At 41.6% G+C, this 18,825-nt stretch overlaps 1 protein-coding gene across 1 annotated transcript in view; it reads right to left on the bottom strand.

The window, feature by feature from the left end:
- Nucleotides 1-18,825, bottom strand: part of LOC130276063 (netrin-4-like) — a 74,241-nt gene that overhangs the window by 24,241 nt on the left and 31,175 nt on the right. Inside the window, exons 4-5 of the mRNA XM_056524908.1 lie at nucleotides 11,373-11,499; nucleotides 927-1,115 (exon numbers count right to left, since the gene is read on the bottom strand). Coding sequence (XP_056380883.1) covers nucleotides 927-1,115; nucleotides 11,373-11,499 — 316 coding nt within the window. The remainder of the gene's footprint in view (nucleotides 1-926; nucleotides 1,116-11,372; nucleotides 11,500-18,825) is intronic.

Genomic DNA, 18,825 nt, shown 5'->3' with positions numbered 1-18,825 from the left:
ATACTGTTCTTTAGGTTTACAGTTCTCATGGTAAAGAAGACTTGTCTCCTTTTAAAACTAATTTTGTTTTTCTTCACACAGAGGACGGGCCCTTTTGTCCTCTAAACTTAGCTTTCCACCGTATTTTTTTGGTCCATTTTTATGCTTATATGTTGATCATGTTCCCCTCTTTAACATTTCTACTTAAAGGGGTACTCCTGTGGAAAACACTTTTTTTTTTTTTAAATCAACTGGTGCCAAAAAGTTACAGATTTCTAAAATACTTCTATTAAAAAAAAATCGTAATCCTTCCAGTACTTATCAGCTGCTGTATGCTACAGAGGAAATTGCATAGTTCTTTTCTGTGTGACCACAGTGCTCTCTGCTGACAACTCTGTCCATGTCAGGAACTGTCCAGAGCAGGGACAAATCCCCACAGCAAACCTCTATTGCTCTGGACAGTTCCTGACATGGACAGAGGTGTCAGCAGAGAGCACTGTGGTCGGACACAAAAGGACTATACAACCTCCTCTGGAGCATACAGCAGCTGATAAGTACTGGAAGGATTAAGATTTTTATATAGAAGTAATTTACAAATCTGTTTAACTTTCTGGCACCAGCTGATTTTTAAAAAAAAAATGTGTTTACCACCGGAGTACCCCTTTAAGACTAAGCAAATGTAATATACAAAACTAAAATCCTCCATGCTCAATATTAATTGATGTACTCACTTATCCAGCTCCAGGGCATCCTTTCTATGAACTCGTGCCTAGAAATTAACTGTGTACTCCAAATAATAAAGCACCAATGCTTTGTAAAGCAGTAAAATGATGTCCCTGACACATTCCTCTTTCAATACATGAGGAGGTATGAATACATAAAGTCTGGTGCCCTTTGAGTAAGTAGAAGCCTGTACCTTCTGGGGTCTGGGGCACTGCTGGACTTACCTTTACATGCCAGAGGGGAGCTGATGGGCTCCGTGTGATCCCTGAAGTAGCCTGCCCTGCATCTTTGGCAGCGGTGCCCTTCTGTGTTGTGCTGGCAGTTTTCACACACTCCTCCGCTCTTCTTTCCAGAGGACTGCCAGACGTTGTGATCAAAGCGACAGCTGACAGCATGATTGTGACAACGGCAGCCTACACATGAAGAGGAGAAAGAAGAGCATTCATCCGTCTATCTATATATCTAGCATAACTGTATATTCATGTATCAAGCTATATATCTACAAGTCTATCTAATATATGTATCTATGTATATATGAATTTATTATACAGTACTGTCAAAAAGTATTTCCCAAATTCTTCTATGTCTGCATATTTGTCAGACTTCACACTACTAAGTATTAGACTAAGAAGACCTAAATAAAGACAAAATGCTGTTATTTTATTAAAGGGGTATTTCTGGGGGTATTTTTTTATGAGGATACAGACTCAGGCCCCCATAAGACGAGGAACAAGCTAATTCAAAGAACCAATGGATTCAATTTCACTATCCAAACCAAGGCATGACATCTGTCAGACCTGCTGAAACTAACATTGCTTAAACAGAACGGTCTGGTAATGGAAAGCAGCTAGAAGGTCTCCAAAATCAGCCCATGATGCCATGTTCTAAACAGAAAAGTACAGATGCTAAAAAAAAATTCTGGAAAAGGTATTGCTAAGGTTCTGGGACTCCAGAGAACCGCAGTGAGAACCTTTATCCACAAATGGAGCCTGGGGCAGTGGTGAACCTTCCCAGGAGTGGCCGGCCTACCAAAATAACACAACAATGACTCCTCCAGGAGGTCACAAGAAAACGCAGATGAACATCTAAAGAACTGAATAACAACAGAACATCTCATTTGCTTCAATAAAAGTATTACTGTCATTTAAATCAACTTTTCACATGCTACCTAGACATGTCAACAGTTAAAGAGGTACTCCAGTGGAAAACATTTTTTTTAAATCAACTGGTGCCAGAAAGTTAAACACATTTGTAAATTACTTGAATTAAAAAATCTTTACCCTTCCAGTACTTTTTAGCAGCTGTATGCTACAGAGGAAATTCTTTTCTTTTTGAATTTCTTTTTTGTCTTGTCCACAGTGCTCTCTGCTGACACCTGATGCCCATATCAGGAACTGTCCAGAGCAGGAGAAAATCCCCATTGCAAACCTATGCTGCTCTGGACAGTTCCTGACATGGACAGAGGTGTCAGCAGAGAGCGCTGTAAGACAAAAAAGAAAAAAAAAAAAAAAAAGAATTTCCTCTGTAGCATACAGCTGCTAAAATGTACTGGAAGGGTAAAGATTTTTTAATAGAAGTCATTTACAAATCTGTTTAACTTTCTGGCACCAGTTGATTTAAAAAAAAAAAAAAAAAGTTTTCCACCGGAGTACCCCTTTAAGAATGCACAGAGTCTCATTTGTGAGACCCGCTGCGATCAGGAGTTCTAAGCTGATGAAGTGTGCGGCAGATCCGACCTTTTTACTGCATGAGCTTATAGAGAGAAAAGGTTGGATTTAATTGAAAGCCGGGGAATGAGCCACCTGCTGCTGCACACTTCTCCCGTTTGTATCTTGAGGTGGGTCTCAGGAGTGGGACCCGATGTGATCTCAACTTTTGGCATCTCTGGGCAACTTGTCAAAATGGGTTTTAAACGCGTAACATTAGAAAATGACCTATCGTTTAAATAAAATTTTTCTGTAAGTAAAAAAATTGTTTTTTTTTTCCACAAATTTTTCTGTTTTACTATCTATATTTCAAAATAAAGCTGAAATCTTTCAGTTTTAATTTTGGCCACTAAGCCTAATAATAATCTGACACTTCCAGTTCTGTAAAAAAAAAAAAAAACAACAACAACCTTCCAGCAGTGTCCTCCCCATTATCACATACAGAATTACAGTGAAAGGTTACACAAGTAGATAAATTGAAAGGATCTGGCTATTTTCAATAGCTCGGCTCAGCCTTTTCCGCTACCTGCAGAATGACCTCTGCACAGGCCATAGAGCATGCCTAGAAAATGCTCCCATGTAAATAAATGGGTTAGCACCATGCTATTTTTTGGGACAAAATAAAACAAAATTGCAATCAGGAAATAGAAAAAGATCAGAAAACTTGAACTGGCTCAGATCAGTTAAAAACTTTAAATCTAGGTGACAAATTTCCATTAGGGTCAATGTACACAATAGAAAAGACACTGGACAATAACCACAGGGTAGCAAGGCACAAACCACTATTGACCAAAAAGAACACAAGGGACAATCTTGCATTAGCCAAAAACATCTAGATGAACTGCAAAGATTTTTAAGTAAAAATTCTATGGACTGATGAACTAATGCTGGAACACGAGTCCCATAAATGTTGCTCTCTATAAGAAAATTCTGAAGGAGAATGTCTGCCAGTTTTTAGGTTTTGAGGTGTTTAAATAAAGATATATCTTTAATAAAAGAACAAGTATTTGTTATCTAAAGGGGTTATCTACCATAAGTTGATTTTAGTACGTACCTGGCAGGCAGTAATGGACATGCTTAGGATGGATCTGCGCTTGTCTTGGGGCTAAATGGCTATGTTGTGAGATTACCATAACACTGTGGCTAGCTTTTTGGGAACTGGTATTTCCTGTTTGACTTTTCTTCTTTTTACCTACAAATCCCATAATTCCATTTCCTCCCTCCAACACATCAGCCATCAAAGGATGCTGCAAGGGATCGCTTGGTGGGAGAGAGATCAATCTGCAACTAATGCAACCGCTGTAGGAACCTTGATTGAAAACTACAGGTCTTTTGAATGGATGCAGCTCATTTATGTTTCAATGGGTGGGGTACCCATTGAAACATAAATGAGCTGCATCCATTCAAAAGACCTGTAGTTTTCAATCAAGGTTCCTACAGCGGATGCATTAGTTGCAGATCTCTCTACCACCAAGCGATCCCTCGCAGCATCCTTTGTCATCCCTGGCGACAGCTCCTGTTCAGCACAGGACTGCTCATTGCTGTGTGACACTGCCGGCCTAGCCTATCAGGAGGTGGAAGCACCTGATCTTCTGTGGTGTCGGCGCTCACACCTCTGATCAGATTGAGATTTAAACAGGCGTCTGCTATTTCCTGTGCCTGTTCCCCTTATTTTGACCTAACTTGACCTTTGCCTGAATTTAGATTTTTCTGTATCCTGCTGTGAAGCTCTAGAGGTCATTAACATTATTGGGAGCAATTCCTAAATATCAAAAGGTCCCACATTAATCGACTCTAGCAATTTTATCCAATATTAATGCTGGACCAAGCAGCCATCATATTCTTCAGGAAGGAGATGGACTCTGTGTCTTAGAGAGGAATGTATGTAGGTGCAAAAAATACAATTTAAACCATCATGCAAACCATCTTGGGAAGATGCTGGAGGAAACAGGTTTGAAATTATCCATATCAACAGTAAACATTACCTATATGCACATGACATGAAAGGCTACTCAGCAAGGAGTAAGCCACTACACTCAATCCACCATAAAAAAGCCAGGATACAGTTTGCTAGCTGCACATGAGGAGGAAGATCCTCTGGATTGCGGAAACACAATTGTGTGGGGATAATGACCATTGCCAAGTATAAAGAAAAAGGGGGAAATTTGCAAGATGAAAAACCCCATCCTATTTGGAGGAAAGAAAATTATGTGGGGATATTGAAGTAATATCTGAAAGTTAAAACTTGGGCCCAAATGGGTTTTTCACATGGACAATGCATACTTCCAAAGGCAAAAAGGGTGGCTTCAAAAAGCCCTGACCTCAATATCATTAAAAATGTATGGGCTCAACTGAAAAAGTATAAGCAAGCAAGGAGGCCTACAAACCTGACTCAGGCTTACATCAGTTCTTTCAAGAGGAATGTGCCAAAATTCCAGTAACGTATGGTAAAAAGCATGTCGAAGGCCCTAAACATTTGACCCAAATTAGACAATTTAAAGGGGTACTCTGGTAGAAAACATGTCTTTTTTTTAAATCAACTTGTGGAAGAAAGTGAAACAGATTTGTAAATAAATTCTAGGAAAAAATCATAATCCTTCCAGTACATAGCATTAAATATAGTTGCTGTATGCTCCAGAGGAAGTTCTTTTCTTTTTAAATTTATTTTCTGTTTTACCACAGTGCTCTCTGCTGAAACCTCTGTCTGTAGCAGGAACTGTCCAGAGCAGGAATGAAAATCCCCATAGCAAACCTCTTCTGCTCTGGACAGTTCCTGACATGGACAGAGGTGTCAGCAGGGAGAACTGTGGTCAGACAGAAAATAAATTCAAAAAGAAAAGAACTTCCTCTGTAGTATACAGCAGCTGATAACTACTGGAAGGATTACGATTTTTAAATAGAATTAATTTACAAATCTGTTTAACTTTCTGGCACCAGTTGATTGAAAAAAAATAAAACATGCTTTCCACCGGAGTACCCCTTTAAGGAAATGCTTCCAAATACTTTAATTTTTCATTTTAAAAATGAAAGAAGCAATCTGGTTGCTATGGGAAATTGGGCAACTTTTGGGTAAATCTCCCACAGTGTCACTGGGAATATGATAAATAGACAGATACAGCTGCAGTCAAAGGTTTAGATACACCTGAACCATAAAACTCAGTTTTTCTGATATGTAATCCTAGTCCTTATTCCCTCTAATTTCGGAACATTACTAACTATCACAAATGTGAAATGTTAGAATAAGACTAGGTTCGCCCACATAAGGGGAGATTTCTCAAAACCTGTGTAGAGGAAAAGTGGCGCAGTTGCCCATAACAACCAATCAGATTGCTTCTTTCATTTTCAAGGAAGCCTGTGATTATAAAAAATAAAAAAAATAAAAAAAAAGAAGCTGAAAATCTTTATATTATTGGTTTTCTCTGTGTCAATTCCACTCCTGGTTTTGGCTAAAAATACTAACTAAAAAACTATGTGTGATCCCAGCTTATTAAAGAAGCAATTATTTATTCCAGATACATCAAACACGAAAAGGTACCAGCATCAATCATGTGATCCAACACAAATCAACTTTATTGAGAAATTATAATAAACATACATTTAAAGTGTGCGTGTCGTCAAAAAAAACTTTTTATATAATGTAGATAATACCATTATATGTATGTATATTTGTAATATACATTGGTTAAAAAAATATGTATATGTTTGTCCTTGCAGCTATTGCCTGTGTGTATCTATGAGGAGTCCAAATACAAGAAGTGATAGTGGACAAGCAGGACTCTGTACACTGAGGACAAGCATGGATCTGTACACTGAGGACAAGCATGGATCTGTACACTGAGGACAAGCATGGATCTGTACACTGAGGACAAGCAGGAATCTGTACACTGAGGACAAGCAGGGCTCTGTACACTGAGGACAAGCAGGGCTCTGTACACTGAGGACAAGCAGGGCTCTGTACACTGAGGACAAGCAGGGATCTGTACACTGAGGACAAGTAGGGATCTGTACACTGAGGACAAGCAGGGATCTGTACACTGAGGACAAGCAGGGTTCTGTACACTGAGGACAAGCAGGGCTCTGTGCACTGAGGACAAGCAGGGATCTGTACTGAGGACAAGCAGGGATCTGTACACTGAGGACAAGCAGGGCTCTGTACACTGAGGACAAGCAGGGATCTGTACTGAGGACAAGTAGTGCTCTGTACACTGAGGACAAGCAGGGCTCTGTACACTGAGGACAAGCAGGGTTCTGTACACTGAGGACAAGCAGGGATCTGTGCACTGAGGACAAGCAGGGATCTGTACTGAGGACAAGCAGGGATCTGTACACTGAGGACAAGCAGGGCTCTGTACACTGAGGACAAGCAGGGATCTGTACTGAGGACAAGTAGGGCTCTGTACACTGAGGACAAGCAGGGCTCTGTACACTGAGGACAAGCAGGGCTCTGTACACTGAGGACAAGCAGGGATCTGTACACTGAGGACAAGCAGGGATCTGTACACTGAGGACAAGCAGGGTTCTGTACACTGAGGACAAGCAGGGCTCTGTGCACTGAGGACAAGCAGGGATCTGTACTGAGGACAAGCAGGGATCTGTACACTGAGGACAAGCAGGGCTCTGTACACTGAGGACAAGCAGGGCTCTGTGCACTGAGGACAAGCAGGGATCTGTACTGAGGACAAGCAGGGATCTGTACACTGAGGACAAGCAGGAATCTGTACACTGAGGACAAGCAGGGCTCTGTACACTGAGGACAAGCAGGGCTCTGTACACTGAGGACAAGCAGGGCTCTGTACACTGAGGACAAGCAGGGATCTGTACACTGAGGACAAGCAGGGATCTGTACACTGAGGACAAGCAGGGATCTGTACACTGAGGACAAGCAGGGTTCTGTACACTGAGGACAAGCAGGGCTCTGTGCACTGAGGACAAGCAGGGATCTGTACTGAGGACAAGCAGGGATCTGTACACTGAGGACAAGCAGGGCTCTGTACACTGAGGACAAGCAGGGATCTGTACACTGAGGACAAGCAGGGCTCTGTACACTGAGGACAAGCAGGGATCTGTACACTGAGGACAAGCAGGGATCTGTACACTGAGGACAAGCAGGGTTCTGTACACTGAGGACAAGCAGGGTTCTGTACACTGAGGACAAGCAGGGCTCTGTGCACTGAGGACAAGCAGGGATCTGTACTGAGGACAAGCAGGGATCTGTACACTGAGGACAAGCAGGGTTCTGTACACTGAGGACAAGCAGGGCTCTGTGCACTGAGGACAAGCAGGGATCTGTACTGAGGACAAGCAGGGCTCTGTACACTGAGGACAAGCAGGGATCTGTACACTGAGGACAAGCAGGGATCTGTACACTGAGGACAAGCAGGGCTCTGTGCAGTGAGGACAAGCAGGACTCTGTGAAGTGAGGTTCCGTGACATGTTACGGGCTCACACAGCGGAATGATTGACAAGCCAGCAGTCTGCACAGAGCCCTGCTTGTCCTGTCCTCACTTCCTGTATTTGGAGTCCGCACAGAGACACACAGGCAATAGCTGCAGAAACAGCATTTTTTTCACTCAAAAATATACACATTTTTTAACCAATGTATATTACAAATATACATATAATGTTAATATCTGCATTATATAAAAAGTTTTTGTTGATGACAGGTACACTTAAAAATCTATATAAAATACAAGGAAGGATATAGGCATTGTGATAATAAATACACAAGATAAGGTAACGGTAGCGATAAGGTAAACATAAAATGTCAGTATCAGTGTGTCGATATCCTTGCTTGTGTTTTATATTGATTTAAAATGTATGTTTATTATAATTTCTCAAATTTAATTTGTGTTTGATCACATGATTGGTGCTGGTACCTTTTCGTGTTTGGTGAATCTGATCTATATGGTCCAGTACACTGTGTTTTTTACATAGGCGTCTTTTTATGTGTAACTAATGATTTATTCCAGTATATATTTAATTTATCATTAACTAGCCGAGTACCCCGGTTTTTCCTTCCTAATCCTTGTTGGGGAGGAAAATCAACAAAGGTGGAAGCTTTTGACTTCATATCCCGTCCTCATATATTGTTGTCATATCCCAACCCCATATCCCGTCCTCATATATTGTTGTCATATGCCAACCTCATATCCCATCCTCCTATCACTTCCTCATATATTGTTTTCATATGACAACCTCATATCCCATCCTCATATCACATCCTCATATCCTGACCTCATATCCCATCTTCATATATTGTTGTCATATCCCGACCTCATATCCCGTCCTCATGTCCCGTCCCCATATCCCGTCCCTATATCCCGTCCCCATGTCCCCTCCTCATGTCCTGTCCTCATGTCCCATCCCTATATCCTGTCCTCATATCCCGTCCTCTTGTCTCATCCTCATATCCCGTCCTCATATATTGTTGTCATATCCCAAACTCATATCCTGTCCTCAGGTGGGACTGAGTTGTGATGAAGATATTATAAGCCAAAAACAGAAGGGGACAAGGCTTTGTGGAAAAGGGCGTGATTTTCAAGCTAGACCGTTGCACAAAAAGGGTAAATAAAAGGGGTGGGGCTTAAACAGTGGGCATGTCTTTGTGAGATGGGGTGTGGCTTGCAAGCCAGACTGACACATTCACCAGGAGATGCAGAGTGGAGCTTATGGAGTAAGGTACTGGAAGTCCTATATACCTGCATGGGACTTGAAACAAAAACCCATCTTTTATATAAGGGTGTAGGTAAGGGTTAATTTAACTATCATATATTTTTATTTGACATATAAGTTACATGTGACCAGGTGTTATCAAAATATCTCCAGCCATATAGAAGTTATGCCAGAATATATATTTCCCGTAGATTTGCATTGAGTTTTATATATAGATGTATTTATATTTTCACATCTATCAATTATTATACTTGTAATATTTATCAAATGACTATTCATCTAATATTTATATCATGAACCTAATATTTATTAAATATCTATCTTATATCTGTCTAATATCTAGTTTGTATCTATGTCATACCTATAACACACATTATTCAAACTTGACTGCCACCAATACCACAAGTTATAGAGCAGGCTGCTGTTTACATTAGAGCTTCCAACACTAACATATTTTTCAGTTACAGTTATTTGTTTGTATATCAGTCCCGGCTACCACCAGAGCCGCACGTACACATGCAGTGGCACAGTTATGTGAATATAATGCTACAGAAACGGTCCCTGATGAATGATAGCAAAGGAAATGCGTAGGACCTATGTGAACACACTCAAACTGCATTACAAGTTTTTCTATATAATTATGGATCTGAATGGCTTTTAAAGGAAAGGGTCTGTGTGCGAGTCGGTAGCAGTGCAATACAGGAAGCTCTATGACCATTAAAATAAGTGTAATATACAAAGCTGCTCGGCACCACTCTAGTGTATGACACCGGACTAAGTGGATATGAGTGCGGTCCCTTGAAACTGCTGGAGGCTCCTAGTGGCGATGCTGCACATATGGTAAAGCTCATGTAACTTGCATCACAAAGAAAGTGGAAAAAATGGAGCACTCACCGGAGTCCTGTGTAGTAACTTCTTTATTCACATGAAGACATAGGGTAAAACAGCAGGGAGGACAGGTGGACGGACGCGGGGGGAGAGATCGTCTCGGTGACGGACCGTTTGCGCGCCGGAGCGCTTCGTCCCCAGTCTGATGAAGCGCTCCGGCGCGCAAACGGTCCGTCACCGAGACGATCTCTCCCCCCGCATCTGTCCACCTTTCCTCCCTGCTGTTTTACCCTATGTCTTCATGTGAATAAAGAAGTTACTGCACAGGACTCCCGTGAGTGCTCCATTTTTTCCACTTTCTTTATGATGCACATTAAAATAAGTGGTTGTAACATGAACATGTGTGCAATATACTGTACTTACCTGGATGCATGTGCAATAATATGATTTCATCTGCTCCTGGACCAGCAAATTCATGTTTACAAAGTGGACATTTGTGCAATACTGATGTACTGAGTATGTGTGCACAGGAGACATACATATATTAAATGGATGCACCTAAGACTAAGTGATATACATCCTATGCCACTAACCTGTATATGCACAATAAATAATACGCTGCATTTTTGAGTTTGTGGACTGGCTCTTGATACTACTGCATAGGAATGGTGTACCAGCAAATAACTGCAACTGGAAAATATGCTGGTGTTTGAAGCTTTAAAAGGATACTCCAGTAAAAAAAAAAATATATATTTTTTTTTAAATCAACTGGTGCCAGAATGTTACACAGATTTGTAAATTACTTCTATTTAAAAATCTTAACCCTTTCAGAACTTACCAGCTGCTGTATGCGCCACAGGAAGTTCTTTCCTTTTTCACATTTTTTTTCTGTCTGACCACAGTGCTCTCTGGTGACACCTCTGTCCATGTCAGGAACTGTCCAGAGCAGGATAGGTTTGCTATGGGGATTTGCTCCGGCTCTTGACGGGTTCCTGAGACAGACAGAGGTGTCAGCAGAGAGCACTATGGTCAGACAGAAGAGACATTAAAAAGAAAAGAACTTCCTGTGGCGCATACAGCAGCTGATAAGTACTGGAAGCATTAAGATTTTTAAATAGAAGTCATTTACAAATCTGTTTAACGTTCTGGCACCAGTTGATTTAAAAAAGATAGTTTTTTTTACAGGAGTACCCCTTTAATGTGAACAGTCGCGGGCACTACAATTTGCGGTATTGGTGGCGGTCAAGTTTGAATAATTTGCATTATATATGTACAAGCATTTTATAAGAAGAATTCAAAGTGAAGTTTTATTAGTTTTGCTAACGTACAATTGTTTGAGATTATATTTGGGAGACCTACACACTTGCAATGGATTTAATCTATCCTTCCGTGTTATCTATCTATCGCATGTATTAACATATTTTGCTGCTATCTGTTTGAACCTTAATTGTTCTTGATACTTACGTTTGCACTCATTGGGGTCTCCACTTTTCCCATCTCCTGGCCTCCATGGTAGATCATTGTACATCGGGGCACACTTTTCACAATGATCCCCCGCAGTGTTGTGTTGGCACACACATTTGCCATGGACCTGACAAGAACAAGTTCCATAGACTTATACATAGACAGATCTGGGTGTCTTTATCCTTATTACAGATAAAAATGGGGTAGATTTATCAAAATCTGTGTAGAGGAAAAGTTGACCAGTTGCCCATAGCAACCAATCAGATCGCTTATATAATTTTTCAGAGGCCTTTTAAAAAAATAAAAAAAAAGCGATCTGATAGGTTGCTATGGGCAACTGGTCAACTTTTCCCCTACACAGGTTTGGATAAATCTCCCCCAATAATCTTTATTCAATACAGAATGTGACCACAATAGTAAAGGGCAAAATTATGGGTACCATTACTAAGATAGGGCATTATTAGTAATTGGGGGTAATAAAGGGGTATCATTGCTAATGAATATAAAAATCCTAAGTGGGAGACATTAAGGGGGACAACAACATTCATTGGGAGTACTAAGGACCATTATTACTACGTATGGAAAAATAAGTGGGCATTACTAACTGGGACACTATAGGTGGCATCAATAATTAGTGAGGGCACTAAGAGGCATACTACTAAGAGGCAAAACAAATTGGAAAGCAAAGTAGAAGTGGATACAATTTCAGAAAAGAGGTACTAAGAGGCAACAATTGCTGAACAGTTGTAACAGTTATTATGTGAAGGGTACTACGTTGGCATCAATACAGGTAGGACAATGTGTGGGGGACACAAATTTTTTGGGGAAATTAAGGGGCCACTATTATGGTGTAGGACACTATTAGGGGCAGTAAGGCGCCACTATTACTGTTAGGGACACTAACGGAGAATATTTTTAGATCCTATGAATGCCCCTGGTCTGCTGAGCCAAAACCTATCATGTGTGATACTGTCTGCTGAGCTGCTGTAGCCCACTATGTGTGATACCTCTTTGTGAGCCAGGGTATTTAAAGCTATCTTGTGTAGGCATACATTTGTTTTACAATTGGAGCCTATAGGCAATGGATGGCACTGTATGCCTATACAGTGGAATCTGTCAGTTGTCTATATCACAAAGATCTTTAATGGACATGGTGTGAAAAGCCTATCATATCTGATACTGTCTGCTAAACTAGTGTATCTAACCCTATCATGCGTGATACAGTCTCATAGAACCCCACAGCACTTCAATGTCCATTATGTTACATAAACATTATAAGCATACAACATTGACTCTTTGTGTACCAGTACAGTTGTGCCAGCGATCATCCACTAGAGAGTTGTTGGGTGGCTGTGAGTAAAAGGGTTTGCTTAATGAATACTGTGTATATCAGATACTGAAGAGTTTTTCACATGTTTTTCTCTGCATTGCACTTCTCTAATGCATACACAGAGGTGCTAAAAGTGTCAAGGGTTAACATTTCTTGCCTTTAATGTACACAGTTGAATGTCACTCATAGCTAATGACTGCAGGAGAAAGTCTCTAGTGTAACCTTTCTCTCTTATGCAAATAGGACCTAAACCTGTCATCCTGGGCCCGAAGTTTGCCAGAGTAACATCTCCTATCTCTGCACTTGCTGAGAGTTCCAGCTATACAGCAAAGTGTTAGGTCTATTCGCACAGGCGGAACTTCCGCACCAATTCCGCTTCCTTGGGTGGTTTCTGGCCTGTGCGGATTTTGTGTGGAATTACTGCGGAAATTCCACATGCGGAAATTCAGAAGTGTGGAATCCCATAGAAGTCTAATGGGCTTTCATTTGAGGCTGAATAGACCCTAAATTTCCTAGCCCCTGCCATTGCGAGGCATACCTACACATAGGCCACATTTCTTCTGCCGAAGTCTACAATTATTTCACTGTTTCTGCTGCTTGTTCCTGTCTGCACTGTGAGGATATTGTCCTGAAGTTTCCAGTCTCCGAGAGGGAGAATTTTGTTAGGCAAGCAAGAAGAAGCTGAACAAGGATCTCTCTGCATTACACTGGTATTTTGTGGACCTTCCGTCGAGTCAGTGCTGTCGTGACTTTCCTGGATGCTCCTTCTAAGTGATGTGTAACAGATTGCTGCCAAAGAGTGAGCAAAGTGAAGTCTAAGAAAGGAAGGGGGGGGGGGGTTAACAAGACCGGCACTTCACACAATGGTCTTAAGTAAATCCCTGCCAGTGCAAGAGTTTACTGGCTTTTACATGGTGGTAATAGTAAACTTTATAACAATAGCTAAAAATAAAATAGCGGCTAAATGGAGACAACAGGAGCTCCCAAATATGTGCACTCTAATTAGCATAATGCACCAGACTTGCAGAATGGGGTATAACATAGCAAGATCCTCAAATAACACTGCACGATTTTTTTTTATTTATGGTCCAAATGGTTAGCATATAGGCCCTTGACAGATGAGCCTCAATTTGATGAGTGATAGAATTGTGGTGGTCTCCCAAAATTATTATTATTTTTTTTTTTTTATATAAAACTACGTCAGATTTCAGTTTCTTTTTATTCAAGAATTAGTGAAGCTATTGCTATTTCCTATGGGTTTTACTCTTTTTTCATGCCTTCCCTTTTGATTTATGTTGATCTTCTGAGGATATTGTACTGTAAATAGTGTGTATGTTGTCTTTTTGAAAATAATAAAAATAAATAAATAAAAGAGTTTACTGGCTTTATTAAGAGGTGCACACCCTCTATATCTCTGCACCCCCAATGAACCAACCCTTGAAGATCCTCATCCAGCAGCTTCACTATTTCTGGACTGAGAACTTGAGAATCAGAGAGCATATATACCTGCATACACATCATTTAGATAAAAAAGCACTAATTAATAGGACCCTAAGCAAATACTTATTCTTCTATATATGTAACCTACCAAGCTGTATTACAGCGTCTGTATTTCACTGGATTTGCACAAGGAGTTTAGTAAAGTTTTATAAGTTGTTTGACTGAATACTAGTGTTCAGAGGTCTCATTCCTGCACTTTTCATATGGAAACAGCTTCAGTGCCAAAATATAGTAGTGATGTTCATAGAGGAACACTGAGTATGTCCACCATGTGACATATACATTGGGGACTACTACACCCAGCATAACAGTATATGCTTTCCATAGCCACCACACTTACTATTGTGTTCAGACCTTTTTGAAGTTCAGATCATTTAAAAAATCGAAAAAATGCAAGGGCAAATATTGGCATCTTCAATAAGAGAATATCTGGGTCAGGCATGGATATAATCAGTCCCTGCCCCTCAGTGTTCTTTTGTATCACATTAGTCAGCTGCTTGTAAACTATGGGGAATGGGGGGCACAGCGGCTCTATGTGCAGCTCCCCCCGGGCTGTGCCCGCTCTGCAGCTCATGTCACTGTCTGGGATGTTTTCTATCTGGCACGGCACCCGGGCATCTTCTTTTTATCCTCTATCCAGCTGGTCTTTGAATTGCCGACCCAACAGCAGAGATGCAGCATGCCTGGAGGTCACCAAGCCTGGCACAGCATAGATCAGATAGTTTGGAAACTCTGCTGGGGATTATGATGAGGGTAAAGGCACAAGATGTTTGGACAAGAGATAACTTTTGGAAATGGAGGAGGGTTATAGAAGGAATGTGATTAAATCCACTAAGAAATCTCTGTGTGCAAAAACAAGATTTACCTCAGGTGACCTGGGAACTAGACAGAGCCACCAGCCTGGAGCAAGTAGCTGAACATTACCCCCTGCAGGGGAATCAACTAAACTTTGTACAGCATATGTTATCTGCAGCAGGGTGTAATGTCAGATCTGGAGCAACCACAACGGAGGATGCAAAATCAATGGCCAAACCACCCCCAGGTGCCTATTTTTAGCACCCCCTCATGAACATTAGGGACTGGAACAGTAAACTACTACACATCAGGGACTAAAGTACTAAACCACTGGACATCAAGGACTGGAACACAAAACCACTAAACACCAAGGTGGAGCACTAAACCACTGGACATCAAGGACTGGAACGCTAAACCACTACACACCAGGGTGGAGCACTAAACCACTGGACATCAAGGACTGGAACACTAAACCACTACACACCAGGGAATGGAGCACTAAACCACTGGACATCAAGGACTGGAACACTAAACCACTACACACCAGGGAATGGAGCACTAAACCACTGGACATCAAGGACTGGAACACTAAACCACTACACACTAGGGAATGGAGCACTAAACTGCAGCACACCAGGGACTGAAACAATCAACCACTACATACCAGGGACTGGGGCACTAAGCCACTGGATATCAGGGACTGCAACAATAAACCACTACACCCTTAAGTGGAGCACTTAACCATTGGACATTAGGGATTGGAACAATAAACCACTACACACCAGGGACTGGAGCACTAAACCAGTGATCACCAGGGAGTGGAATGGTAGATCACTATATACCAGAGAATAGAGCTCTGAATCCCTGGACACCAGTGATTGGAGTGCTCAACCATTGGACACCAAAGAATGAAACAGAAGACCACTTAATAGCAAAGACTAGAACTCTGAGCACTGGACTCCAGCAAAAGGAACAGTAAACCACTACATACCAGGGACTGGAGTGCTAAACCACCTACATTTAGACTAGTGTACAGAACCACTGGACACCAGCCCATGAAAAAGTCAATATGAGACATTATGGACTAGAGTTCTAAACCAACAAGGACCAGTGACTGGATCACTAAACCACTTGATGCCAGGGACAGTTTTACTGAGCTACTGCTGATCACTGGGGATGGAGCTCAAACTACTATGCACCAAGAAATGGAACAGTAAACAAATTGACTGTATTGACTGGATCACTAAACTACAGAACAGGGTTTGGAATTCTAAACCACAGGACACCAGGGACTATGCAATACATCACTAGACACAACAGACTGTAAGACAAAACCCCTGGGTAAAACAGAGTCCTGTATTAAATCACTGGGCTTCTGAACACCAGGGACTGATTCACTAAACCATTGGATACTTGAAACTGGATCACTAAACGTCAGGCCACCAGGGACTGTGACATTACACCAGTGAACCCAAGTTGTATATACATAAGTGTATACAGGAGACCAAGTTATCTCAACACATGTCCATATAGGCAGTGATCATATATAATCTGTGTACATAATACAGCAGGAGCACCGTGTGAGGATATAACTGACTGATCCGGCTGGGTGCCACTTGTTCTATGTCTGTGCAGTAACATTTTGCTGAACCCAGTGTTGCGAGGGCTACAGTTAGGGCTGGGTCACATCCCTGCTGGAGCGCTGCCAGTTGGGAGGTATGAATGGGGTGGGGTGAGGGGTTAGTTGAGCCAGCTACCTCTTCACTGTTAAGGTCAGGTCGTGCCAGCATCCCCTCAGGGCCTCATGCTCACTGAGTGGGACACCATCCGGGTAATGACAACATTGGACGAGTTATCCCTCAGACAGAACGGTTACTGCAAATGGACATATTTACAGAAAAATCCTACCGCCACCACTCTCTGATCTGTGAGTGAAAAAGCTCTAAATAATGGAAAAGCTGAAAATCCTCTTACTAGAAGCATGTGACTTTATGGATTCCTTTTCTCAACAACTTTCATGTAAATAAAACTTAGCCATAGTATAGTGAACCTTTTTGCAACTTTGTATTATACACAATGTTTCAATTCTACACTCTTGATTACACACAGAGCTCTGACCTAATACTCCTCACTGCTGAAGGTTTGTTACAATTGTATCCCCTTTTAAAGGGGTATTCCACTGCCCCAGTGTTAGGAACATTTTGTTTTCCGAACGCTGGGTGCGGGCTGCGGGGGTCGTGACGTCACGACCACGCCCCCTCAATGTAAGTCTATGGGAGGGGGCCTGGCGGCCCCCTCCCATAGACTTGCATTGAGGGGGCATGGCGTGATATCACGACCCCCGCACAGAGCATTTGGAACAAAATGTCCCGAACACTGATGCAGTGGAGTACCCCTTTAACAACCCTTCGTGAGCTACCTACCTCAGCATCACTAATCTCTCTCCCCTTTTCATAAGTGAAATGTATCAGCATCCATACATTACAGGACTGAGCTGTAATGACATTTTTACAACCCATTCTAAAACAACGACAGATTAACCCATTGCGGCATAGTGTAAATACTGTCGTATATGGACAAAGCCTATACTTCTGTTTTTCTTGATATTCCTGTTTCTGGACTAAAATACTAGAATTACAGTAAGAAATGACACTTACATACACTAAACGAGTTAAGACAGAGGGATCTGGCAGGTTTGTCTCTCTATTGCACAGCCGATGTATGACAATGTAATGTCTGCAAGTAGTGGTTGTCACGCAGGTGAGTAAGACAAAGTAGAAACCTTATGTCCGGCACTGCTGTCCAACTAGACTACACAAAACGGAATCGTCCGTTACAGTTCATGTGGTGCCCGGGGGTGCGATCCGATAGCAAGTAGATACAAATGTACATCAAGGAGACGAGGAAAGAAAGGAGGCACTCACCCGGGAATCTTGATAGCAGAAAACCTTTATTCAGGAATCGGTACAACACATACAGTACAGACCAAAAGTTTGGACACACCTTCTCATTCAGAGTTTTCTTTATTTTCATGACTATGAAAATTGTAGATTCACACTGAAGGCACAAAACTATGAATTAACACATGTGGAATTATATACAGAACAAAAAAGTGTGAAACAACTAAAAATATGTAATATTCTAGGTTCTTCAAAGTAGCCACCTTTTGCTTTGATTACTGCTTTGCACACTCTTGGCATTCTCTTGATGAGCTTCAAGGGGTAGTCACCTGAAATGGTTTTCACTTCACAGGTGTGCTGGTGTGGAGGAGGAGGTGTGATGGTGTGTGGGTGCTTTGCTGGTGACACTGTTGTCGATTTATTCAAAATTTAAGGCATACTGAACCAGCATGGCTACCACAGCAGCTTGCAGCCCCATGCTATTCAATCCGGTTTGCGTTTAGTTGGACCATCATTTATTTTTCAACAGGACAATGACCCCAAACACACCTCCAGGCTGTGTAAGGGCTATTTGACCAAGAAGGAGAGTGATGGGGTGCTGGGCCAGATGACCTGGTCTCCACAGTCACCGGACCTGAACCCAATCGAGATGGTTTGGGGTGAGCTGGACCACAGAGTGAAGGCAAAAAGGGCCAACAAGTGCTAAGCATCTCTGGGAACTCCTTCAAGACTGTTGGAAGACCATTTCAGGTGACTACCTCCTGAAGCTCATCAAGAGAATGCCAAGAGTGTGCAAAGCAGTAATCAAAGCAAAAGGTGGCTAGAACCTAGAATATGACATATTTTCAGTTGTTTCACACTTTTTTTTAATTATGTATATAATTCCACATGTGTTTATTCATAGTTTTAATGCCTTCAGTGTGAATCT

This window comes from Hyla sarda, chromosome 6 (genome assembly GCF_029499605.1).
Source record: "Hyla sarda isolate aHylSar1 chromosome 6, aHylSar1.hap1, whole genome shotgun sequence".
In the NCBI taxonomy this organism is placed as follows: domain Eukaryota; kingdom Metazoa; phylum Chordata; class Amphibia; order Anura; family Hylidae; genus Hyla; species Hyla sarda.
Note: the sequence above shows the minus strand (reverse complement) of the source record. Positions and strands in the feature narration are given on the sequence as shown.